The sequence below is a fragment of the Osmerus eperlanus genome, chromosome 2, assembly GCF_963692335.1.
Source record: "Osmerus eperlanus chromosome 2, fOsmEpe2.1, whole genome shotgun sequence".
Taxonomy (NCBI): Eukaryota; Metazoa; Chordata; class Actinopteri; order Osmeriformes; family Osmeridae; genus Osmerus; species Osmerus eperlanus.
The window spans coordinates 8,692,454-8,718,252 of record NC_085019.1 but is presented as its reverse complement, the minus strand read 5'-3'; the positions used below and the strand labels follow the sequence as shown (position 1 = coordinate 8,718,252).

Genomic DNA, 25,799 nt, shown 5'->3' with positions numbered 1-25,799 from the left:
ACATCCGCTTTATCACACGTCACAGTTTGCCGCCGGATACAGTTAAAAATTCGTTGTTCGCGGCGGTTCAAACAGGGCGTTTGTGTACAAAGATTTATACGCATATTACTCCTAATTTAGCAAACATACGACATTACCAAACGTTTATTAGCCATGACAGAATTACTTTTTAATTCGTTGTTGCAAGTTCGCGTGAAGTGCAAAGACTGTGATGACAGGAAGACAGATATTCGAGTCACCGTTGAGCAGCAATTGACATTGAATCCAGTCCACAAGCGGGAGCTTCTGGTAAGACTAACAGATGACAAAGATCCCTGTTTTCTGTACAACCTTGCCATATCAGAAGAGGATTTCCAAAGTTTGAAAGTTCAACAAGGTCTACTTGTAGACTTTGTGTCCTTTCCTCAGAAGTTCATAGATCTACTTAATCTGTGCATCGCGGAACAAGACAAAGATAGCCCAAGGTTTTTGCTTGAGTTGTCATGCCTATCCCCAGTGTCAAACGGCAGTGCAGCAAACTTCAACGTTGTGGAGACCAATGTATTCAAACACTTAATGCATCTCTCTCTCAAGCTTCTTCATGGTACCGATTCAGAAATTAAAAAATTCCTGGCTGTTTCCCTTTCCTCTTTGAAGGAAGAGAAGCAGTTGTTGGAACAGAGGTTTAAGAAGGCCGAAGATGACCTCTCTAGACAGCTTAGCTACACACAACAGACCCTGTCTGAGAAGAGTACAGAGTTGGACAAACTGCGATCCGAATGGGCGTGTCAGACCACCTCACTCTCCAGTCGCCACACTCAAGACCTCACTGCAGAGAGGGAGAAGGCTCTGGAGACACAAACCAAGCTTTTGCAGCAGAGCGAACAGCTGCGCAAGGACCTGGAGAGCACTCATACGAGGAACACACAGCAGCTACAAAACCAGCTGGCCGAGGCAGAAGCCTCCAACAGGGACCTAACCGAAAAGAGATACAAGAACGAATCGACCATCCGAGACCTGAAATCCAAACTTGTGGGACTGGAAGATGAGTCACATCGAGCAAAGCAGCAGGTTCTGTCTCTGAGGAGGGAGAATAGCACACTGGACACAGAGTGCCACGAGAAGGAGCGTCTCATCAACCAGCTACAGATGCGCGTGGCTGTGCTGGAGCAGGAGGTCAAAGACAAAGAACAGCTGATGTTCCGCACCAAAGAGGTCCTTGAAGCCACCCAGCTGCAGAGGAGCAGAGCAGAGGAAACCGGAGAAAGCAGGCAACTCCAGATAGGGAAACTGGAGAGCACTGTCAAAACCCTGTCGGAAGAGCTTATTAAAGCCAACAGCATCATCAAGAAGCTGCAGGGGGATCTCAGAAGCCTAGTAGAGAAGATCAAATTGAAGAACGCGGTGACCGTGGCACAGGAGAAGGTGCTCCAGGAGACCACAGAAAAGCTGCACACGGTAGAGAGGGACCTGCTGGACACTCAGCAGCAGCTCAAACACAAAATGGAGGAGGCACTAAAGCTGAAGGAGCAGTTGGAAACGACCATTCAGAAACTAGATCAGAGCAGGGAGGTGCTGAAAACCAACGAGAATGTCATCAATTGGCTGAATAAGCAGCTGAACGAGAACCAGCTGGCCAGAAAGCCTGACAGCCCTGCCGCGTTTCAGACCCCTCCAACTGTCTCGGCTGCTGCAGGGGGACCGAGGATGGGCAGCGCTCCTCACGGCTTCGTCCAGTTTAACCCCGCGTGTCCCAAGCCTGTCCTGTCACCAGTGGGGATCCAAGATGGCCGCACCAGTGCACCACGTCCTATGCATCCGTCCAACAAGGAGAACGGGGAGCCAGTTGGATTGGAGTCCAAGTACTTTGAGAGGCGAGAAGACAGCATCCCTCTCCATGGACTGTTGGCTAATTACAATCCTCGAGAGGTCCCTAGGCCTCCACTGAAGCACTCTCTGTCCTCAGCTTACTTCACTGGCTGAGACGTGAAGAGCAAAACTTTAGTTTACTCGACCACTCCTCTTAAAGTACAAAAGCGCTTTCCTTTGGGAGTTTGGACCTCCACTTTGTGTGTTTTTCAATGTTTGTTGTCATCGTTATACATTATATATTAAAATATTGTGTTTTTAAAGGTATTCTGTTGAAGTACTGTTGTTCATCTAAAACTTTGATGTGTTCTGTATAAATAACTGAAATGGTTGTGCTATAATAATAGGCAGAGTCCACATTATCATTCCTTTTAGGTTGATTTCTTAGAAGTGTGTAAAAGTGTCAAGTTGAAGTCAGTCTGGCAAACGGAATCTCTTAGTACTTGCAGGGATTATTGCCTTGACATTGTATTAAAATCCACATGAACACATGTTCTCCATATTCCTTTACGATTATGTAATTGACTGGCTAGACGATCCAGATGTGACATTCAATGAAATATTGTGATAACATTTAGTAAATAAAATCCAAGCTTATGTCTGGTTAGTGATGCCTTCTAGGAAGGAATTATGTATTTCAGAGCATTGACATCTGTTTGGGGGACATGGATCTCATAATCATGCTTGAATTTCCTCAACCCATTCCATTATCCCAACACTCCATTTACAGACAGTTAATGTATTAAAGTCTAAATGATCACTTCAATCAGGAGAAAATTTATTAAACTGCACAAAAGCCTTGACTTTTCCACATGTACACAAAATCATAAATATCCCAAATCAAGTTTTACCCTTCCTACACAAAATGTGATTTGAATCATTGTCATTTTATCGCCATTGTAAGCCTGGTTGTATAAGCCACTTAATAAACCATTTACACTTAACAGAACAATCTACATTATTAAGACACTAGATTATAGACGGTCTGTGGAGTCTAACCAAAATTATTTTTATATTACCCCATATGCATTTATAAAGAAAACCCACACAAACAATTGGGCTATTTACATTTCATTTGAATGTTTCCTAAAAACGGTTCTGTACACTACATTGTGTACCAACGTCTATAGAACTAAAACTTCATTCACGTGTTTGGCAAAGAATGTTTATAAAATGGGAAGTGAAATAATGATTAATCAATTAACTGAAAACAGGTTTGCACAATCAAATAGATGTACAATTTTAAATCAATTCAACAATTACTCCATTATATCTGTGATTTTCTTTTGCTAGGATATAAGGCTGCATGGGATATTTTGATATTCTCTTTTATTCCCTTAAAAGTAATGCAGTTTATTATTCAAATTTTGTTTTTATTGACAAATGGTCTGTATCCATTGGTCACTGTCATTGACTATGCCTTCACAGAACCCAATTCAAGACCAACTTAAAACGGTTGCATATTAGAGTAATGGCCTTTACGAACCTCTGGGTGTCATAGTTACATAGCTCAACCGTGTCTACTTGCAACAATAAACATGGAACTGACTGAAAGAGAGCGAGTGGAAAAATGGATTTAGGTTAAAATGTATTACAACAACAACCTCTTGCCAGTATGTGAACCATTATCTTGTTGAAAATAAAAACAAGTAAAATGAACTCTGTTAAAAGTTAGCTATTGAAGGTATGATGATGACCGTAAGTCCCAATAAGAACTAAAACAAATTACTGCATATTAAGGCCTAAAAATATCCTTTTAACTATAACTTGTTACAATTTGCCTCCCCCCACCAAAAAAGACTTCTTTGAGGACAACAAACCATGTCCAACTGCACCAAAACAGACAAGAGATGTAGAGCGGAGAAAACTGAAATAAATAAATACATCCATCGTTCATAGACTCATGGATTACAATATTAAGGCAATGCAGTGGCATTTTCTTGGTGCTTTTCTAGCCTTCTGTCTGTTTTAGATAATATATCGATAGCTTTACAGTTCACGGAATTCTGGACATAAAAAAAAAAGAGGTGACATTTCACAAAGGAATTAAATAAACTAATAAGTAAAGTGTGTGATAAATAATATGCATATCAATCCATGACCAGCGCACCTTAAAATCTCCTGGGATGCAATAGAAGCAACAAGCTGCATTAATTCCCTACTCCACACCCTTCTGTACGCAATGGGGCCACATTCTAAACCCATTCAGAACACCCTGCATTTACCTTCAGAGTGACCTCCCCACAAGACGCTCTAGAACCTTCTGTTGAGCATTCTTTCAGGATATATCTATTTTCAGTCAGTGCAATGCTCAACATTGGCTAACTTGGGTTACCCATTTCGGAGGGGGAAGGGGGGGGGGGGGGGGGGGGGCGGCATCACTGGTGTGAGGTAAAACAAACACAATAATAAACTGTAAATCCAAAAGGGGGTATTGTGGTCCAGAGGATGGGTCACGTCTTCACATTTAGTGAATGTAGGCTCTGTAGACAGCCGACATGTCATTGTCTGATTGGTCCAGCGCCTTCGCCCGCTTGTAGACCTGTATACAGACAGAGGGTAATGTTCACAGGACAGCAAACGGAATGTTGCAATGAATGTCATTCAAAAAGTGTCGACATCCCTCTGACTATGACATCTGTATGGAACTTGCTTTGTTTAATATCCCTGTTTTTAGACAGGAACAAATGGTTTAATCCCTTTTCAGGGTCATCAAAAAACATTGAGTCTATTAATCCTTAATTAATTTACCTCGTTGGCTGCAGCCGCCATTGGAGTTGGGTGGTTGGCGGTATCGCCCATGGAAATGGCTAGCCTCAGGTCTTTCTGAATGTGTTTCAAATAATAGTCTGGCTTGAAGTTGCCTTGTAATATATCTAAAATGAACAGGTAAAAAAGTCAGTGTAAATCAAAAAAAGAGATTGAATCAATTACATTATGCAAAAACTGTAAACTTGAGACTGAATGTTTAAAGTGTCATTACAACTTACAAACTAATATCAACTGCTTTCATTAATGTCATACATTCAATTAGTTATGTCAAAGTTTAGCTCCAAAAGGTATACTCCTCTTACTTTGGCATTTCTGGTCCACAAAAGTGCTTGCCATTTGACCCTGGCATAGGATGTCCAAAAAGGTCTGTTGTGATTGGCCAGTGGCCTGAGCCAGGGTCAGCCCCTCAGCAATGGTTGCCATGAAGCTGCCCTGCACCATGTTGAGGATCAACATCATTCTTGCTGCATGCCCTGCCTCACCTGAGAGAAGACATACACGTCAGCTGTCCCACACACAAGTAATGTCCAGCATAACACTATGAAAGACAAGAAAAACAACCTACCTAGAAAGAAGGAGGTCTTGCCCATGGCCTGGAAGCAGCTGCTGCAGTCTTCATACACCGTCCTGTCTCCAGCCGCTACGATGACCAACATCCCGTCATTGGACAACTGCTGGCTTCCTGCCACAGGAGCCTCGAGGAAACGGCCACCCCTTGACGTGATCACCTAGTCATTTGATGGACAGAGAAAGGCGGCCAAAAGGACTAAATGAAAACAAAAATGAGACGCGTTTCGTGTGATTCCAACGTTGGGTGTGTGGCTATATCGTAGTGTGTGTAAAGAGGGCGTCAAGTACCTGAGAGAGTTCTGTGATGGTCTCTGGGTCCACGGTGGACATCTCTACATAACACTTCCCTGGCCTGATCCCCTGCAGCACACCACTGGGACCAAGCACCAACTGAATGTGTGTATGAGAGAGACAGGGAGGGAAAGGGTTAGTGAGTGATCATTCTTAAATTTTTTGTTGTAAGGATTCAATAAAGAATGCAGAATAGAACACAGATAATTCCTTCCCTGTATTCTAGAATACATTCCCAGGAAACATTCCCTAAACAGACCAAATCACAGGTCAGCGAATACCTACATCTCTGGCGGCCTTGGGGTCTGACACACAGGAGAAGGTGATGTCACACATGGAGACCACCTCAGCTGGGGTCCTCCCTAACCTGGCACCCTCCTGGATGAATAGATCACACTGCCACAGGAAGTAAAAAAAAAAAAAAAAAGAAGAAAAAAAAAGGATCACATTTACAGCTTATGCTGCACTATTGTTATGCCATAACAATGGTTTGCGCGCTTGAATAACCAAAATACAATGTCTCAGCAAATTTGACTTTAACCCTAACTCCTACAGCTTCAGAGTATGGTCTTGCAGTACCTTTTCTGCAGTGCGATTCCACACTGTGACCACATGTCCCATCTTCAACAGGTTAGACACTATTCCACTGCCCATAAGCCCCAGACCAAGGAACCCTATCCTATTGGACAAGAACAAGGCAGAAAGAGTGTGTCAATAACTTGGAAAGGATGTTTTTGACCACTTCTGAATTTTAAACATAGGAGTCTTATATTAAAGTACTACACACTGCAGATAAATAAACCAACCGTTTATCTGTGGGGATGATGCTGCCATTGATGGCTGTGCTGTCCGCTGCCTGGATAGATGTTGTTGTGTCCTGTCCCCCACAATAACAACAACATGTTAGTCACATTATTTCTAGTACACCGAGTTTAAACAACATTTTCATCAAGCAGACTGCAAGCAGTAAAAAGTTAATTTCAGCACTAGCAAACGCTCTAATTGCTATAAAGGGGGCAGAATAATTAGACTCCTTCACCTCTTCAATGATCTTCAGGCGTTTGCTGATGGGTTCCAACGATGACACAGGCTGTGGACAGAGAAGAGTTAGGTTAGATGTACGTTTATAACACAAATAACCACCACTGACATTCTCCTTTCGTCAACATACTGACTGGACAGAAATGCTAATCATTGTTCAGGCTAGCCTACCGTGAGAGCTAGCATGTCACATACTTGGTCCTCATTGGCTTCTCAATGTCAATTATTTGGTAGCAAGCATTAATTCATCTAATACCAGTCATTACTTTAGTGCATTATTGGGTCTCTCTTCAGAGTGCTACAGTTTTTAGTGTGTGACAAGTGTCTTTGGTGTCAAAGATGGGACTGTTTGGATTTGTAAAGAATTTATCATCATAACCATATGCTGTTACGGTTTAACGGTTACAGTTTCACTTGCGGGTTGTTTATCTGTACATGATAAGAGAGACAAGAGAGCGAGAGCGAGCGAGAGGTGTCTAAAATAAGTAATCTAGCTGCCAGCTGAGATTCTACCATGTTGGCTCAGGGAGAGGTGTTGTCATTAGGTATAACCTGTAGTAGCACCCAACGCTCAGAAAAGCCACATTCAGCAAGGGAAGCAAGGAAGTCTTGGAAAGTGCATGCAGAAGTGACAGAAAGGGGGTAGGCAGGAGATACAGAACATGGTGCTCCTCGAAGACATAACTTAAAACACAAATTAGACTACTAAAGCTTTCCAGCCAGTAGAACTGGAAATGTTACTAGCCTAAGGAACAATCTGAATAGTATTAAATCAAATTATTTCTAACATTACAAATAAGCAAATCGTAAGAGAGAAAGGTTAGTCTACCGCAAGCAACAGGTCTTCTTGTTTCTAAAATCTCAAGCTATGCTCCTGCAAAACACAAAAAAGCAGTGTGCAGTGGCAAATCCCAAGGAAAAACGTTCAGCAAATGTTCCCTCTTACCTTCTCAGACTGGCTGAGCAGGAAGTGGTGGAAATGTGGGTCATCCTTTACTGGCTACAATGGAAAAGAGTTCAATTGAAACTATTCCCCATGGAGACTCATTGACCTGATAGTGTGTTCATGTGCAGCTAGCAAGATTATAGAAACATATGGAATCATAAAGCCTCAGACTCCTTTTGAAACCAATCTAATATTTAAATAAAAATGTATAATCAACAAACAAAAACCTTGACTGCTTCTAGAGGCAGGTGCCCTTTTGTCAGTGCATCTTGTACAATAGTTGTCACTAATGCCAGTTTCTATAATTTTGTTAGCTGAATGACCCCCAAAAAAACGTGGCTTTCAAAGACGTTTGTTTATGACTACTGCTCTAGCGTCTCTCAGCCAAAATATGGAATTGATGCACTAGCTCAGAGAAAGATTCTGCAATTGGACTGCAGTAACGTGCAGAAGGTAAAAAGGTTCAGGTCAGTTAAGGGAAAAGCAAGGCAAGGCAGGCTGTGGGAAGTGGTTCACCTACACTGCTCTCCCACTTGAATCCTGAGCCAGGTCCTGCCCCCAGCCTCTCAACAGTGGACGGCTCAGGGTCAGAGTCAGTTAAGTCCTTCAGGGGAAAGAGAGACACATTCACCTTTGGATTCAAAGCTGAACTTACTGACCAGAACTGCCAAGGTCCTACTAGGTGGTCGGGGTGCATTCTGTGCTGTCAAGCAGTGACTGGAGATTAGCTTAAGAAGTGTGCTGTACATGACAAAAACCAATGTGATACTAAAATTTTACTTCAAATGTAGACAGCACTTTTTTTACATTGAAGGATAATATGTCTGCAATGGCACTTACGGCCATGTTACATGGCCAAGAAAAGGTTTAGTCTACTGTACCTTGACAGTGGGCCTGAAGTAGCAAATGCATACCAGTGGCACAGCATTTTTACTTCCATTTAACTATTTTAGGGCCTTCTTTTACCAGCTTTTAAAAGGAGCCCTCAACTGATCAGCCATCTAATATGTCTCATGTACTTCAATACCAGCAAAAAGTGAATGGGGCTAAAACTTGTTAGGGTTTCATTTAGAAGTATTCAGACTCATGTACAGAACATGTGGGCTTGGATACAGTATACCTTCTGAACATAGAGACCTGGGAGAACTTTACAAGTTATCAGTAGTTCCTGAGATTGAGGTCATGAACACAATTTCTATGACAAGATTGTTATTTAGGAGTTTCTTCTATTATTACGGTGATACACTGTAACCACATTCATTCCCTGCATTACAACCTCATACAGTATCATAAATTTGATTTGCTACAATTTCACAGTATGACTGACCTTCTCAGAAGGATCCTTGAGAGCACTGAGATCCTCGTCATCTTCTTCTAGAATTTTAAGAGGCTTGGTTGGAGTCTTTTTTCCTTTAGAGTCCCCTTTGCTCTCAGAGTTCTGTAAAAGTACAATTGGATGGATTTAGTCCTGTGGCTTTTGGATTATGATGGCTAAAGTCTTACACTGCTTATCCATTTTTTACCCTGTGTGCTGCTGCAGCAGTCCCTTTTCTATGAAGCAGCAGTGATTCTTCTGTGTAGAAAAGTCTGTATTTAATTGGGCTGCAAATCTCACCTGTTCTTTCCCCTTTGCCTTCTTCAGGAAATCCTCTACTGCATCCACTGCCTGTTGGAAACGCTTGCCTTTGTTTATCTTGATCATCTCCTCTTTGTGTGGGTGGTATGGCTTCAGCTGTTCCACTTTAATCCAAGCACTAAACAGATATGGAAGCACACAGTTTAGTTAAACTCACACCCAGGGTAAGAACCATGTGAGCAGATCAGTAGTGTTGTGGAGCCGTTTACTTACTGGTCTTCAGTTCCAAAGAATTTCACAAAATGGCATTTTTTGCCTCTTGGTTTTTTCAGATCCTTTGGAGGACTCACAACCTGGGTAAACAGATCATGTAACTTTGTTATACAATTTGAATTACCATGTCAAAATATTTTGTTACATTCTAATAGGGTCCTTTGGAGATTTTTTACCCCTTTAATCGTACAGTACAGAACTGTTAGCTGTTTAAACACTTCTTACCTTTCCCGGCCACGGTGGATACCGTCCAAGTTTCCCCCTAAACATGAACAAAATGATCAGACTTCTTCGGTTAGATCGTTTAGAAGTTTATGCGTCGTCCAGATAAAAAAAACTATCAAGATAGGTATTCTAGACTTTCGGTAGCAATAGATTGCACTTGATTGATAGACTAACGTCATGTTAGCTAGACAGCTAGCTACAGTCATTGCTAGCTAGGGAGCTAGCAGTACAGTACTAGTAACTTCAGAATTCTAGCAATAAGCAAAGCAGATCCAGAACCTAGTAGCTTGCTAGTTAGTGCTAGCTAGTTCATTTAGGTAACCTCGACAAACATAAATAGTTACACTGTGCAATAAAAAACATGTAAACAACGTTGCCAGTGAGTGCACTGAAAACGTTTACATGATCAAATCAAGTCGCGTCCGGTTTCCCTTCTGGGTGCGGTAAGCAGCTAGCTGGCACGGCTAGCAGCATTTGTTTGGGTTGGATCAACTGAACTACTACGTAGTTATTTAGTTATATTTTTAAGATCTCATGAAGTAAAATTGTGCAAACATAAAACACGACAGAGTTGGACGATGGATTAAACAGTGACGATGTTCCAACGTTAAAATTATTTTCTCACCAAACCAGATCCCCGATTCTCAGATGCACAGTCGCCATCTTACAACTTCACTGAAACGTCGCACTGAATCCAGTGAGAGGACTGTAGGGCTAGAGTGGAGAGCACACCCACCAGAAAACACATGCGCCACCACGACCCTCTAAAGTACCCAAACATACTTTTAATTCCCCTTAAAATGTAATGTGCTAATTGCTGATCACGAACATCCTTTGATATCTGTATCAAAATTGTATCGAACTATTTAAGCAAAATAATTCTAATTAATAGTTGGTCATTTTAATGTATCTGTATTTGAATAATTAATATTACTTTATATTAATATAATATCAGTACGGAAAGTATTTGAGGACCTCAGGTAGGTTGTTTTTTTCAGCCTATTTTTCATAGGCTACAAAAGTCTGCACTGTTTGTTTTGGTTTCACAAGAGAATGACAACTTATCTGACATAACACAAGAATACATTAACTGTCAGACAGTCGTGCAGGATCGAGCAATGTAATACAATTACTGTAAAATATATCGTGCTCAATTATTTGATGGTAATATGACCTTCATAAAATAGAGGGTAACAACAAAATGTAGGTTATTATATCTGGTAAAGATATGTAGCTGTAATCAGAGATATACATGTCACCACTGAATTGCCTCTGATGAGTAGGCCCTACAGCTAGTGTAGCCTACTACTGTACTTATTTTCAGAAAAGTAAACGAGGATGCATATCTTCCCATTAATACAAGGTTCTTTTTATTAAGTCAGACTTAATCAGTACAACAGTTAACAGAGCAAGTAGCTTAACAAGAACAATGCACATTATTCAGTATGTGTAGGCCCTATGTGTAATTCAGCAGCAAACTGGAAATATATTAAAATATTTTCTTTACCCCTGTACCCAGTAAGAAATCCAAGCTCATATTAGGGACAGAAACCCCTTCCCCCACTTAAATTCACAGTCAAAACCAGAACCACATCCGCCCTCATTTAAAAACAGAAACTTCAGGTTAGATATTTCAACTGTATTAGTAAATAAATATAACAGTGCATGACAGATACATGAAAAGAAAACACCAATTCAATGTTAGATGAATGGCAGAATCAACATATTTTCATTGAGTATACTATATATTCATTTTTTGGACCTATTTTATTGGATACAAAAATAATTGCTTTTCTGGTGCGCTTTTTCAGATTTCTCTCCTCATTTGGTCTTGCCTGACACCATAACACCAAATTCCTGAATGCTGATTTCTTTGTTTTGGTACTGCTGCAGCTGGCGGTTTGTGATGTTCCCAACTTTCAAGGCATCCTCGATTGAGAACTTCTTCCCAGACTTCCTGTCATGGAGAACAGAGGACTCTCCGCTGGGCCCCTTGAGTGTGATCTCTTCCCAGTCACACTCTTGGCTCTGCAGGTTGACAAACATCTTCCAGTCGATGAGACCAAGCTTGTAAGCCTCCTCTGGTCGCATCTCCTTGCCTGAGTCGGGGTCAATAACCACAATAGACCTACGGAGGTGACTTTCTCTCTGCTCTCTCTTGGTCTTCACAGTTGACAGACCCTTATGGAGCTTCTCAATCTCCTCGTCCTTTTGCCTGGTGATGCTCCTCAGCTCTGCCAGCTCCCTCTGTAGCGAGTCAAGCCTCAACTCTAAGTTCTTGCCATTCTCCATGGGTGCTGTCTGAGTGATTTGTCTTGTCTCCTTAGAAGTAATCTGGATCTCAGACTGAAGCTTGCGGATCTCGTTTTGCAGACGTTGATTCTCCAGCTGCAAGCGGTTGCTCTCGTCACGGATGTAATCCAGCTCCTTGGAGGACTTGGTGTTGGTGAACTCCATGTCTGTGAAGCGGGAGGTGAGCGTGGAAAGCTCCAGATCCAGATCACGCCTTCTCCTTTTTTCCTCCTCCAGAGTCCTCTTCAATCTCTCAATTTCGAGCATCGCCTCGGGATCCTGCTCCACCTGCACCTTTTCTGTGCGCACAACCTTCTCCTTCACCTCAATCTTCTCCAAGGTGACCTGCTGCTGGATCAGGATATTAAGCTCCTTCTCCAGCAGGGTGCGCTTGTGCCTTTCCTCCTCCACCTGGAGCTTGAGGATGGAGTGCTCTTTCTCCTGTTGAGGGTCCTGCTGCAGCACCACCTTCTGTTTCACTGTCACCTTCTCTCGGTTCTCCTTGTCTCGGATCTCCAGCTCATTAAGTCTGACCCTCAGTCTCTGGATCTCCAGCTCAGCATCACGTCGGGCCCTGCGTTCGCGTTCCAGCTCTTCCAGCTGAAGTTCCAGTTCAGTTTTCTGTCGCTGGAGGCGGTAGAGCTCCTCTTTGAGGCTCTCTTTCAGCCTCTGTTCGTTGTTGATGTTTTGAGTGAAGGTGTTACACTCGGCCTTCAGGACCGGATCCTCCTCCATCTTGACAACCTCCTGCTGAACAATCTTCTCCCTCACCTGAGACAAGTCAATCTTCCTCAGCCTGATCTTCTCCTCGTTGCAGGACCTCTCTCTCTCCAAGTCCAGGCGTTTCTTCTGTTCATCTCCCAGTTTTCTTTTGAGGGTCTCAATCTCCTCCTTTGTCTTGGGGTCCTCTCTGTACTGCAGCACCTCATTGACCACCTCTTTGGTCTGCACCTGAGGCTTGGTATCCTTCCATCTTTGAATCTCATCTCTAAGCTGCCTGATCTCCATTTCTGACTTCTCCGTCTGGTGGGTTTTGTCCACAATTTCATTGCGCAGTTTCTCCAATTCTCTCTCTGTTTGCGGATCAGTCTTGTACTTGATTACCTCTTTGATAGTCTCCTTGATCTCCACTTGAGGGCCTCTGTTTCTCAGCATAATAAGCTCTTCATTTAGGCTCTTCACCTGGGACTCTTCATCTCTGAAACGCCTTTGCTGCTCCACCAGGTCCATTCGGAGGGTGGCAACCTCATTTTCGGCCTTGGGGTCAGGTCGGACAATTTCACGCACCTTCTCTTGAACTATGACCTTGGACTTTTCCTCTTCCAGGCTGACAATCTTCCTCTGGAAGTCAGCCTTCTCTCTTTGAGATGACCTACGTTTGGCCATCTCATCCTCGTGCTGCCTCCTCAGGTTCTCTACCTCCCTCTCAAAGGCGATGTCCTTCTCCACCTTCAACACTTCTTTGATAGAGATCTTCTCCTCTGCCATGGCTTTCTCCTTCTCCAGCCTACGAAGCTTTTCTTGGAGGAAGCGCAGCTCATCTTCCAGCTGCTTCCTGCTCTCAACCTCCTTCTGCTTCCGGTCCAGGAGCATACGGTATTCACTCTCCAGCTGAGGGTCATTCTTGACCTTGATCACTTCCTCCTCAGTGATCACTTCCTGTTCTCTGGATTTCTCTGCAGACAAGAGGGTCACTTGTTTCTGGATTTGGATCAACTGGTTGTCCTTGTTCAGCTTTTGCCTTCTCAGCTCTTCCAGCTCCTCTCGAAGTTTGCGCACCTCCTCTTCCTGGCCTCGGTCTCTTTCAATACGCAACACTTCTTTCACAGTGTACTGCTGGGCCCCCTCTTTGATCTCTGTCTCAATACCACGGAGCTTCAATCTTAGGGACTCCAATTCGTTCTCCTGGACTCTTGTTGACCTGCGCTCCTCCATCAGCTTCTGCTGGACCTTGTGGACATCCTCATCCAGCTGAGGATCTGGAACCTTCTTTATCAGCTCCTTCTTGACAATAGTATCCTGGGGTTTTTGGCCTTCCAGAACATAAATGTCCGTTTGGATGGACTCAAGTTCTTTCTCCAGTTGCTCTCTTCTGTGGACCTCATCTGCCAGCTGCTTTTTGATTCTCCAGGGTTCCTCTCCAGGGGCTGCAGCATTCACTGATTGGACATTGACAGACTGGACCATTGTGATCTCAGGTTGCTATAGAGGAATGAGAAGATTTATATTAGACAGTGGTGCAATATTAACATTTGAGATGACTGAACATCAAACAGTTGGTCATGTTAAACTTTCACACAACAAAAACGAAATAGCTTACTTGATTCAGGAGGCTTTGAGTAAACTCCAGATTCTGCAGCCTTTGCTTGTTAACTGCATTCACCTCCGTGAATTTAGCCTCAATGGCAGTTTCCTATAAACAAAACGGCATTCTTTATTCACTCGTCATGACGATGGTAAAGCCCCAATTAATTGATGGCAGAGCAGAGGTCTTCACAATACTTAATAATAGGTTACTATTTTAAAATAACCTTTCCTTACCTCTGCCTTGACTGTCAGTGCAGGTGACTCCAGTCTGCTCATTTTGTATGTCTGAGGGACTAAACCATCTTCAAGGTCCAGAATAGCCTTGAACTTTTCAGTTTCATTCTCATAGTCCTTAAAAAGGGAAACACAAAGAGAAACTCATTCATTAACAGTATTTTAACAGTCTACTTGCATACCACTCCACTTAACAGCCTAGCCATAGTTTCAAAGTGGGATTATCAGCAACGCTTATTACTGTACCTTGACAGCTTGCTGGTAAAGCTGGGCATTTTTAGAAACATTGTTCAAGTCAGACTCCTTCCTTGCGATATCAGAGAGCAGGTTCTGTGAAAGAGGGTCATTGAAGGTTCATACAAATGATTAAACAAGTGACCTTTGAAAATAAATGATATTATATGTATATATTTTTAATTCAAAACACGTCCTTCAGATCATTAAAGACATACTCTCTGGTTCTTCAGCTTGGTTTCTACTTGTCGGACGTCATCAGTTTCACGAGGTTCATAGTTTGGAACGCGTGAGAGCCAGCTGTTCAGGTTGTCATACTCGTTACGATAGTTGTTGTGAGACATCTTGGCTCTCTGCAGGCTCTGGGACCTGAAACATAACATACCTTATATTACCTAATTGTGACAAACCACGACTAAAAAGCTTCCTCCTGAACAGGATAATCCCATCATAGCGGACAGAGTGTATTAAACACAAGCATCCCGTCTTACCGGGTGTCGATCTGCCGGTTGAGGTTGTCATAGCGCTTGCTGAGCTTCTGTACTTCGGCCTCCTGCCTCTCAATGTCGGGGCAGTGTTCCTGCAACTTGGTGGCCATGGTGTCACAGCTGCCTTTGGCTGTCCGGAGGTTCTGCTCAGCTTGTGTCACAGTGGACTTCTTGGCTTTCAGCTCTGAGGCAATATCCTGTTGGGACAAGAAACCATCGTTAGGTGATATCCTATTCGTAATATATAGAATAAAATACATTAAAAAGCCATTTTTTTTTTACTTTCGTGGGTCTTCATGACAACATATTTATGTGAGCAGGCCAATGTTACGTTATCTTTATGATAACACATTTTGTTAAACTTACAGCCAGCTCACGCTGTGTTCTCTCCAGTGAGGGGATGTCTGCTGGCGCAACCTCCTCTCTCGCCAGTTTGTTCTCATAGGTGGACAATAAACCTTTCCCATTCTGAAGAGAGTTCTCCAGGCTGTTAGAATTCTGTAGTCTGTAAAAAAAAGTCAGTCACTACAATAAATGCAAGGACGTGAAGTTGCACATCAAATAAATAAACATAACTATTTGTAACAATATATGTCCTTCATCCAAAAAAACACTTTATGATAAATAAATTAAATGTGCAATAGGTACAGCTGACAATTAATCAGGCTTGCATATTTAGTTCCATACTTTTCCTCTGAGCACTTAAGCAGCAGATCGATCTTGTCATGTTTCTTGTTGGCCTGTTCTACTTTGGCATGGAGCTGAGAAGCGCTGGCACATTTGGGATTAGAAGTCAGGAAGGTTGTCGACTCCTTCACTTTAGTGGTCTTCTCCAGCTCTATCCTACTGACAGCAGCCTTAATGTCCTGCGCATTAAGAATTCAGATAAGAATCAGGTTTCTTATAACTCCAGGGTTATTTTACTTTTTCTAGAAGAGTCTTGAAAACAATATCACAAACATCTTATTCGAAGGGTACCATGAGTAGCAGTAAAAATAGGGTTTACAGTGAAGAAAGATGGAAAGGTAGGCTGTGTGTGTGTTTCCATTATAAAAAGAGGAGCTACCTTCATATCCTGTAAGCGATCAGCACTATCCTGCAGTGGCCTGGTCTGTTCTAGAGGGGGGCGCACTCGAGTATAGATGGCTTTTTCCTGTTTGTCCAGATCACTAATAACCTTGTCCAGACCAGCCATCAGCTGGCGACACTGCTGCTCCTGCTTGTCTGAGAAGACACACACACACACATACACAGATATTACGAACATGGATATGGTTACGTATTGTATTAGGGCGTATCAGCTGGACAAATGAACAAGCTGAGCTAGCCGGCAGATCCCTTTCAGGCAATAGACAGAAGACTATGTTATGTAAATGTAAGAGTTTCTAGAGTTGTTAAGCTCCATACCACTGCCGCTCCCATCCTTCTTCTTCTGCTCCTCCAGGCTTTTCTGCAGGGTTACCTTGCTGCCAGACGCCTTCTGCTTGATGCTTTTCTGCTGGTTGACTAAACTGAAAACATAAAAGATACAGTATATTGGGATGTACTGTGGACAGGTAGGCCTCTTCAAGAATGCATCTGCAGACACGCTATTCTCTCCTACACACACACACACACACTTACTTGTCGGAGACAGACACAGCCTCTGGGTCAGTGGGAGGGATCATAAAGCAGATAGCAGGGGCAGTGAGCTTGCGCCCGGCTGCATCTTTCACATCCCACTTGGCACCGTTGTTTTTCAGCAGCGTGTACCTCTCTCCACGCAAGATCTGACCCTACGCGGGACAACCAGAACACAACAAGGTGTTAAACTGATCCCAAGTGAAACCCTCAAGACTCAGTGCTGTGGTAAAGAACAGCCAGATATCCCATCACCTTTTTAGTGTGCTCGTGGTCATCTGCATCTGCTGCATCACCTCTACAAGGTGTACTGCCTATTTGACCCCAGTGGCTAAGGGCCGTTTCTCCTAACCCTCCACTGATCCCTTGAGCAGGACAACCACACCCCGACACAGGGTTTTAATCACTGAGGCACTCTTAACTGAACAGCTCTCTCCTAGGTTTTAGGCAAAATCCACTCTTCCTATGCACTGATCCCCTAGAGGCTTAAATAAGATACAGAGCAAACGCTTGGGGTTTCTTAAAGGATTTAAATACATTAGGACACCAAACCAAAGTTAGAGAACTAGAATTAAAGGACCGGGGGAAAGAAGGGAAAACAGAGAGAGGGAAGTAGTGGCGGTGTACAGTCGAGGAGTGCTTACTCATGATAGCAGTGCTTACTTTACACTTAGGGATTACAGAAAGACTGACAGCAGAGAGAGAGAGAGAGAGAGAGAGAGAGAGAGAGAGAGAGAGAGAGAGAGAGAGAGAGAGAGAGAGAGAGAGAGAGAGCAAGACAGAAATGGAGAGAGGGGAAATGGGGAGAACCAAAGGAGAAGATGAGAATCCTCTGCACAGAGGGAGCAGGAAGAAAGGACAAAGACACCGATAGAAGGACTAAGATAAAGAAATAAGAGAAAACACAGAATGGGGTAATATGCTGCGGAGAACCGGAGGAGAAATGGGAGGGGGCTGTGTGTTTGTCTGACAGTCCCTCAAGATCTTCCAAGATAAATCCGATCAAAACAAGCTTGAAAGACAGCGGCCAAGAGGGATGTCAGGAAGTTTGTACATGTAGCCACAGCAACACCCAAAAATGACATACCACTCCAACTCGCCCCTCTTTTTTATTTTTCTCTCATAGAACTAAATAGGTAAATCTCATACTGTACTAGACATGTAACTAAATCTGCTTTAATTGTAATGAAAGACTACCCCATTCATTATCTACACCTCTCCGGATACTTAGGATCCAGTAAAAGGAGAAATGAAGGGCGATGTACGGGTGCGTTTGTGTTCAGTACCTCTTCAGTGTCGAATTCACACAGCGCTTCCACTGGGAGGAGCTTCTGGGGCGTTTCCCTGCGGAACTTGAGAGGCAACACCTGCAGGCCGCGCTTCTGTAGCGCCCTCACACGCTCCTCAAAGTGATCCATGGCCTTCGCCTGGTCCTGAATGGGCCAATGCACAGACACGCACAAAGGAGAGAAAAAAAGTGCTCACAAATTCTTGCAAGTCTCAAGTCCTTCCAAGCAGAAGTCAGATTGCGATGTCTTTAAACGATGAAAATGGGAACTACATTAGACTTGACACTATAGGTTGGCACACATCTTTTCAAACAAACAGGACATCAGGTTCCTGGTACTGTAGGACTGCTTCTTTGGGTCTCAGTCGGGGTCACTTACGTCCAGTTCTCTGATCAGCCCCTCCATCTGGTACATGTCTTTGAACTCTGGGTTGTACTTCTGGCTGACCTCTGTATCCAGCCTCTTCAGCAGATCCTGGGTGTCCCTCGCCTCCTTGTGGTACTAGACACGCGCACACACACACACACACACACACAGTCATCAAGGTCAAAGTCATCATTCTGCAGAGAGGGAGTCACATCTGGTACTCAATATGTGCACAATTTGCAGGTTAAATATGCCAACAGTAGCTGAAAAGCCACAAATAGAATTATGCCCTGTAGTTCTGGTTTTGTGAAGGCAATGACATGTTAGTGTGTGTGTCTGTGCGTGTGTGTGTGTGTCTGTGAGTGCATACACCATGAGTTCCCTGTCTCTCACCTTGTGGTACTCATCCATATGTTTGAGGTGGTTCTCCTCACAAATGAGCAGGTTGAGGTATTCCTTCCAGTCAGCATGCACAGCCTCCATGTGAGCCTGCAGGAGAGAGAGGGCACCAGGCTTAGACTACAAACATCTTTCAAGACTGCCACGGTACTGGAAAGGGATAGCTACTTTTAGACTATGCTTTACTGTATACGTTTCTGCATGGAAAACCCTATTCTAGTGACGTCTGAATATCAACATATGAACAATGACAAGTGTCAATGGGTTAAGTGGTGCAGAATTCAAATTATCTTGCGATAATATAACGAACTTAATTGCCCCTTAAAACAACAGCTGGTTTTGTCTCAGGAGAGCAACTGACAGCAAGTCCCTGAACAAACCTCAATGACGTTCTTCCCAGGGTGATCACTGGCAATCAGTTTCTCTCCGTCATCATTCAGCTTGGTGACGGTGGCCTCCTTGGACTCCAGACACTTGCTGATGAAGTTCTGTTGCGAAGGTGAAGACGCATTACAAACACATTGGACAAAGGATGGGGGAGTGAGAAAAGTTACGGAACGAGTGAAGGGGGTGAACGAGTGAGAAAGAGAGCGAGTGAACAAGTGAGTGAGCGTGTGCAGAGGTACTGATGCTGCAGGTGGTTTGTGTCCTTGCCTCGTACTGCCTCTGGCGCGCAGGGTAGTCCAGGTTGGTGTCGCTCCAGTCGTAGTGGGTCCTCTCGTCTGCCTGCTGGTCCATCCAGTACAGCTCATTGGTGCAGCGCTGCATGTAGTCCTTCAGGCTCAGCAGGTGGCGCTGACGAGCGCCGGAGTTAGCCTGGAGGGAAGCCAGGTTTAGACAAACAAAACTGCCAATTCATATTTATGGAAGCACACCCACATTTACATAAGAGCACCCACATACAGTTCTCACACATAAACATGCCCTTGTGTGGCACAGACACAGGCACTGAACAAGAGAGACTGCATTAGGAACACACAACACATCTTAATGAGGTTCACTTATTCTTACCAGGAGCTTGTTGTACTTCAACTGTTGTCCACCGACATAGTCCTACAGATGGTGACAGAGTCAGAGGCAAGAAGTAGGTGACAGACATGTTTTGACTCTGTCATAGGTCTATGTCATCCACATTATTAGTAGTAGTACTTTGTAAGTGGCTGGTGTCTCACCTTGTCTTCACTGTTGGTGATGTGTGGGGCCAAGGCCTCCACCTCGCTGTGGAAGATGTTATGCTCCTCCACCTCGTTCTCAATGGTGGGCAAGTCCTGGCCAAAGCCCTTGTTGTTCAGGTTTCTCTGGTGGGGAGAGGCAGTTAGAACTGGTTTCTGCATGGAAACGCGAAACACTTCTGTGTGCTAGGGTGTGTGTGTGTGAGCGTGTGTATAAGCGTGTTTGTGTGAGTATGAATTTCCCTCTCACCAGTTTCTCATCCATGATTTTGCCCCAGTTGACGCTGGGCATCCCTTCAGAGCGGGTCAGGTGGTAGATGTGGTCGTGGTCCTCTCTCAGCTTCATCACTCTGTCACGCAGTTGCTTCATACTGAACACACACACACCCTCAGGGTCAGACACTTCACACTGAACACACAGGTCATCGGGGTTTGGGTCATCCTGCAGTTAGATTCACGGCTACATCTAGTATGCGTCCATTGTCTATGTAATGTACATCCATGTTTGTAACGAGTATCGATATCTATATATATCCCTATATATCTATATCCAGTGGATCTCATCTAGTGCAGATCTCTTACTCCTGCTCGATCATCTCAGCCTGGGGGTGCTGCAGGCGCTTGGCGTTGACCGCGTCCTCGTCCAGGCCCTTGAGGAGCTCCAGGGAGTTGAGGATGCGCTTGTTGGTGTCATCCTGGTACAGAGGCGGCTTCCCCTCGTTGATCTTGCTCACGTCCTGCGAAACACACACACACACACAGACGTTAACGGGCAGCCGTGCTTCCCGTCGTCGTTCCCGGGGGGGGGGGGCGCTGTGTTCCAGGAACACAGGAGGGGCTGCACCCGCAGGGGGCGGCCTGTACCTTGTTGAGGTTCTGCTCCGTCTCATAGATGTTCTTCTCCACCTTGTCTGCGTTCTTCTGCAGCTTCTCGATCAGAGTGGACAGCTCCGTGCTCTGCGTACCGCTGCACAGGGGGGAGCACGAGTACAGGGGTTAGTCGCAGCCTGCTGGTAGGCATTCGCTAATGTGCGATGAGCAAGAGAGCGGTTCCTAAGCCAACGTGAAAGGAAGGTCCAAAATACGGACGAGGATCTGACTCGAAGGGCTTTTCTCGGTGCTCTTTTGTGTTGTTAACAGACTCTTTCATCCAATATGGCTTCCATTAAAGTCCATGAAGAGGATGAGAGTTTCAGGATATACTTCAACGCTAAAGAAACCAGTGTCCTTCATAGTTCCAATAACAGTATTTCACCTTTCAGTATTATATGCTTATCAGGACTATTGTTCTGCAACCAGTAATGGTACAGTACAGTACAGCTATTGTCTCTTCTTATGCATGTATGAACCTAGGAGTGTATTTGCTTAGTGTGGTTTTCATAAACCTGAGGGACCCAGACAGAAAACATGGGTTTGATGATTTTCAGTGTTCAGTATTTAATCAATATTATGAATTACTGTAAAAAAAAATCTAAAGATAAAGTGGATGCATTTCTTTGTAAAATGCTACAACATCCTCTAAGTCGGATACTGGGAATGGGATTGCATTACATCAAACTACGTGGGGAAATCACTAACAAATACACAACACATCATTTACATCTATTTTGCTGACCTGTACATTGTGTCTGCACAGTACTGTTTGCACAAGAGGCAGAACCAAAGTGATGTGAAGATTTTCAAAAAAGTGAGTCTCAGTGAAACACCTGCCAAGTTTCCACGCCATCACCCTCATTGTTTTACACTGTTCACAGAAGCGCACACACAGCAGATATTCCACTGCTCTGCTCCACACGGTTCTAAGAACTTCCCTCAGCCAGAACACTGCCATCTGAACAGAGATACTGTCCTGGCAAAGTCTTTATTTGAGTATTTTATACTTTTAACTTTCTAATTATTCACACATATTTACTATGAAGATACGCACCATACAAAACTATTTCTCATTTTCACACACTCTCCTAGTGCACTGCATGTTGGGAAAATGCTTTGTCTCTGACTCACCTCAAAATACACTCATTTACAAGTTTTGGATTTTGTTGAATGTGATCTCCAAAAATGTGTAGGCTGCACTTGACCAACTTGTACACAATTGGCCTGACCTTCCATGTCTGTATTTCATGCACCCAACATCCAATGGCATAATTATTTCTCATGTTCAAATGTTTCATGTTGCATGCAGGACAGTGCAATGTTACTGACCACCTATATTCAAATGGTACATACACCCCCCAAAAAAATATTCTTTTGTTATGAAAATGCACCATAGAAATTTCAATTTTCTCAGCTCTCATCTTTAAGGGGTGTTCCTACCCTAGAGAACAGGTCTAACAACTTTCTCTCCCAGGAGAGACATAAGCCTATCCTTTATTAACATACAGAATGTCAGTTGGCTTTCTTAGAATCACTATGCTACCCTTCAGGCATCAGACAAGACTAGAACTGTATGTTTAATTTGAAGCGTCCTAGCTTCTTAAGCTCTGCTTTTTGGCCTGCAGGTCAAAACATCAAATCTAACAGTGACACTTGCAAATGAAATATATAATAGGGCATTTACAGGTGATTGAGACAAATTGCTTTGCTGTTGAGACACTGTGTGTGCATGTGTGTGCAAGTGTGTATATTGTGTATATATGTGTGAGTGTGAACAAGTGATCCGGGATGGAGGTTGATTTTCTTTTCCTGAAACAACTTGGTGGGTGGTGTCATTCCACAGCTTTGACTACATTACGCAAACCCCTAGAATTATTCTGTAAGTGATAGTCAAGTTACATAACCTGTTTTGGATATTTAAAGCCAATGTCATGATCATATTTATATTTAAAAGTGACTTTTAAGTTCAAACCTTTACAGCATGTTGAAAGAGGAATGCATTTTAAGACACTTTTTGTCCTGGCACGTCCAATAAATCTTCAGGCACATTTTACCCCTGTCACATCATTAAATAATGATAGACAACCAGCTTACCAGATGAAAACACACACTTCACAAAACCCAAACTGAGTGCTCCTACTGCAAATTTATTTTTGCCAGATATTTTCTTCAGCAGCTGTTTTGGTATCTCCCCAGAGTTTGATATACTTGATAATGACATCACCTTGAAAGACTTTGATTGCCAAACAAGCTAGCAAGCTATACAATGTACCCTATTTGGGATTGTTGTAAACCTCACAATCCCCATGTACGTGTGTGTTTTGTTCTGGTGAAGGAACTGAAAAGTCAGAATTTGCTGGAGAAACGACAAGAACATAATGGGACAAATTGAAACCAGACATTGACAACTATGACTCATCATGGGCGTAGAGGAGCCGCACATGAGATTCAACTCAGCCATGCCCCAGATCCAGTTCTGGTCCTTGTACATCTAGTTCTAGTTCATACAGCTCATTTTCTACTCTCTGTGGTTAACTGGATAAATACCACCTCTACCTAGCTCTCAGTCTTTTAATATCTGCGACAGATACGAACCAATCTCTTGCATTTGTTGCCTTGCGCAGAAATGGTCTGGCCCCTTTGTGGCTACTTACAACACCATGCTTATCTGTTCATTAGACAAGGAGTAGTTACAAGGTCTAGGATGCCATATTGATGAGAGAACAGGGAGGGGTCCATAATGGGACTAAGAAAAGTCATGTAAAACAACTAGATCCTGCCAGTCAAACCTGCTAAGCCACCTGATACAACCTATACAGATGTGGGTTGTCATCGTCTGCAAATATAACAGCAGTCTGCAGACTCCCCATAACTCCTTCATATGTTGATAATGTAGGTTTGTTATCAGCTTATCCTACAGCAGACCCAGACTCACTGCAGGAGACACATCTAGGTCAGGAAGTCTACTGTAGTCTGTTTAGCTTGTTCTAACTTGAAGTTCTCTCCAAGATGTCACCAACCAGTTCCTTGGCATTAGTGCATAAACAGGCTTTGGCTTTAATCACATACAATGGTGAAGGTGGGGCTGCACTGGCATAGCTAGGATTCCAGCCTACTGCACCATGGTACCTCCCTCTCTGTCAGGGAATGCACTGGAGAGAGGGGAGCTGATGAGTATCACTCATGTCTTCCAATGCACTGACTTGACTGTGTGTTATAGCGTTACTAATATGTAATTGCAATCATTTGACATGCTTGGTATGATCTATTAGAGTTTCTTCCCATCCGCTGTTGGCCTCTTCAACAAGGCCAAGGGTTCACACTGACTTTAATGACAATGTCTTAAACACTTTGCATTTTGCACTGCATTACACAATTGTATCTTTTGTACCATTTGTATTTTTTGAAATATTTGTAATTTGATATTGTAAATTAGGGCAACTTTATATTTTATTTGATATTTTATTGTATATTTTATTTAAATTCTAAATCCACTTAGTATTGCTAGTTTACGTACCCTTAGTATAGTTAGACCTCATATTTAAATTTTTAAGATTCCTATATGTTTAATGTATGCACCTTCCTGCCAAAGCAAATTCCTTGTCTGTGTAAACTTTCATGCACACCCATTCTGATTCTGATTAAAGGTCAGGAATGGCTATCAATTAATAACAAATGAGACAAAGTTGTAAGAAAGTATTCTAACCGATTAGTGTATACAAGAGTGGCTGTTTCAAGGGCCTCCCAATCCCTGCTCTCCATTCACTTGTTGAGTGACAGCCTACATGCATGTCCTTATCTATGCACTTAAGGGTATACAATGTGGGCAGAAAACGTTGAGATAGACTGGGGGAATTTTAACGTGAAGAAACTGATACATGTTTGTAACGTGTCACAAGGCAGTGGCTCTGTTTTTAATTAAAAGTGTTGAAACTAGGCAAAGTATGTTCACAACAGTCGGATAGTATATTATGTACCAATTTACACATATGAGCAAAATCCAAGAGTAATGGCAATGTATTTTATATATGGCGGAGCTTGAAAATGAACCATTTATAAATGGTTGGACATATAACAGTTTGTCCCAAATATTTGTCAGCCAAAGTTATCAAACCTGTTACTGCTACTTCTTGCATATTTGCCACACCCCTAGGTAAAGTTTAAGGTCAAAGTATTGGCTTTCAATGGCATTGAAATACTATGAAATTGTGTCCTGTTTGAAAAAGATAAGTAGAGACACTTTTCTAACATAACTTTTAAGACTCACGTTTTTGGTTGCGTAATTGTCACGCTATTCTTCGATGTTTTCTTCTTAAACATTTTGACAGGTATCCCTTCCCTGTGCACCTGTCAGGTGGTTCTAACAGTAAAACAATCCCGCGGAGAATTGCGTCGTCTGCTACAAAGTTAACTCTTCTGTCTGTGCGAATTCCGCCGAGACGGTGCTCTGGCTTAGATTTTTCTAGCTTGATGCTTAAAAGCCAATTGTCGGACTGATAAGTGGCTCCCTCTCACCAGCGAAAGACTCAGCAGTCAGTAAAAACGAAGCACCCTCACCTACTCTATCTCACAAAAATATGGGTTGGACTAATCTTATTTGTGGCTCATACCTGTCGCCTATCAACTAATGGGCGTTGGCCGCTTCCCGCCCACTTCTACGTAATCTCACTCAATATTTTTTTTTAAGTTACTAACCATACCAGTTTAGGTTTTGAATTCGTTTGAAAACATTAAGCTTCAAAATGTCTACAAAATAATTACTTTGACGTACTAGGATTAAAATACAGTCCTATCTGAAACCAGCGTTGAAACGGTCTGGTTGTTTCAATCATAAACCTACACTGTCCAAATAACATTTTGTCAAAGAGTATGCAGCTTTTGTAAGATGGACAAATTCCAAAGTTCATAGGATAGGTCTCTAGCTTCTTGACATACAGAACTATTGACAGATGTCACAAATTGTATGTTTGGGATATGTTTTTC

The 25,799-nt window shown here is 43.0% G+C and overlaps 3 protein-coding genes across 7 annotated transcripts; 1 reads left to right on the top strand and 2 right to left on the bottom strand.

The window, feature by feature from the left end:
* The first annotated feature begins 18 nt into the window (after window positions 1-18).
* Window positions 19-2,115, top strand: sass6 (SAS-6 centriolar assembly protein). The gene has a single exon (XM_062451071.1). The coding sequence runs from the start codon at window positions 154-156 to the stop codon at window positions 1,960-1,962; it is 1,809 nt and encodes a 602-aa protein (XP_062307055.1). The 5' UTR covers window positions 19-153; the 3' UTR covers window positions 1,963-2,115.
* Window positions 2,116-2,613: 498 nt separating this feature from the next.
* On the bottom strand, window positions 2,614-10,291 carry glyr1 (glyoxylate reductase 1 homolog (Arabidopsis)). 5 transcript variants are annotated; one of them, XM_062451113.1, is made up of 16 exons: window positions 10,168-10,289; window positions 9,543-9,579; window positions 9,318-9,397; window positions 9,084-9,222; window positions 8,796-8,906; window positions 7,989-8,072; window positions 7,469-7,522; window positions 6,521-6,571; window positions 6,288-6,358; window positions 6,061-6,160; window positions 5,767-5,877; window positions 5,479-5,580; window positions 5,186-5,348; window positions 4,923-5,102; window positions 4,600-4,724; window positions 2,614-4,390 (listed from the first exon to the last, which is right to left on the bottom strand). In XM_062451113.1, exons 1-16 carry the CDS (start codon window positions 10,203-10,205, stop codon window positions 4,316-4,318), a joined length of 1,521 nt encoding a protein of 506 aa, XP_062307097.1. In that variant the 5' UTR covers window positions 10,206-10,289; the 3' UTR covers window positions 2,614-4,315. The 5 variants fall into 5 exon arrangements, with proteins under 5 accessions (XP_062307097.1, XP_062307088.1, XP_062307106.1 ...); XM_062451104.1 differs by having other exon boundaries at window positions 5,767-5,881; window positions 6,062-6,160; XM_062451122.1 differs by lacking the exon at window positions 7,469-7,522 and having other exon boundaries at window positions 5,767-5,881; window positions 6,062-6,160; window positions 10,168-10,290.
* Window positions 10,292-10,889: 598 nt separating this feature from the next.
* On the bottom strand, window positions 10,890-25,383 carry ppl (periplakin). Its single transcript, XM_062451048.1, has 22 exons — window positions 25,084-25,383; window positions 20,808-20,910; window positions 20,526-20,680; window positions 20,194-20,314; window positions 19,944-20,069; window positions 19,783-19,824; window positions 19,426-19,587; window positions 19,152-19,259; window positions 18,766-18,861; window positions 18,385-18,507; window positions 18,004-18,150; window positions 16,721-16,872; window positions 16,505-16,608; window positions 16,164-16,321; window positions 15,785-15,963; window positions 15,464-15,602; window positions 15,101-15,294; window positions 14,828-14,978; window positions 14,622-14,705; window positions 14,376-14,492; window positions 14,155-14,247; window positions 10,890-14,036 (listed from the first exon to the last, which is right to left on the bottom strand). The coding sequence occupies exons 1-22, from the start codon at window positions 25,134-25,136 to the stop codon at window positions 11,364-11,366; spliced, it is 5,280 nt and encodes a 1,759-aa protein (XP_062307032.1). The 5' UTR covers window positions 25,137-25,383; the 3' UTR covers window positions 10,890-11,363.
* Between the last annotated feature and the right edge of the window lie 416 nt (window positions 25,384-25,799).

What these genes read in the sequence shown, in the direction of transcription:
- sass6 (XM_062451071.1), top strand. Translation starts at nt 154, where the DNA reads ATGACAGAATTACTTTTTAATTCGTTGTTGCAAGTTCGCGTGAAGTGC.
- ppl (XM_062451048.1), bottom strand. Translation starts at nt 25,136, where the DNA reads ATGTTTAAGAAGAAAACATCGAAGAATAGCGTGACAATTACGCAACCA. An exon ending in CGCGCCAGAGGCAGTACGAG is followed by an intron (nt 19,260 to 19,425) that starts GCAAGGACACAA and finishes CCTTCGCAACAG; the next exon opens with AACTTCATCAGCAAGTGTCT. An exon ending in CCAAGCTGAAGAACCAGAGA is followed by an intron (nt 14,706 to 14,827) that starts GTATGTCTTTAA and finishes CCTCTTTCACAG; the next exon opens with AACCTGCTCTCTGATATCGC.
- glyr1 (XM_062451104.1), bottom strand. Translation starts at nt 10,205, where the DNA reads ATGGCGACTGTGCATCTGAGAATCGGGGATCTGGTTTG. An exon ending in ATCATCCCCACAGATAAACG is followed by an intron (nt 6,161 to 6,287) that starts GTTGGTTTATTT and finishes CTTGTCCAATAG; the next exon opens with GATAGGGTTCCTTGGTCTGG. An exon ending in TGTGGACCAGAAATGCCAAA is followed by an intron (nt 4,725 to 4,922) that starts GTAAGAGGAGTA and finishes TGTTCATTTTAG; the next exon opens with ATATATTACAAGGCAACTTC.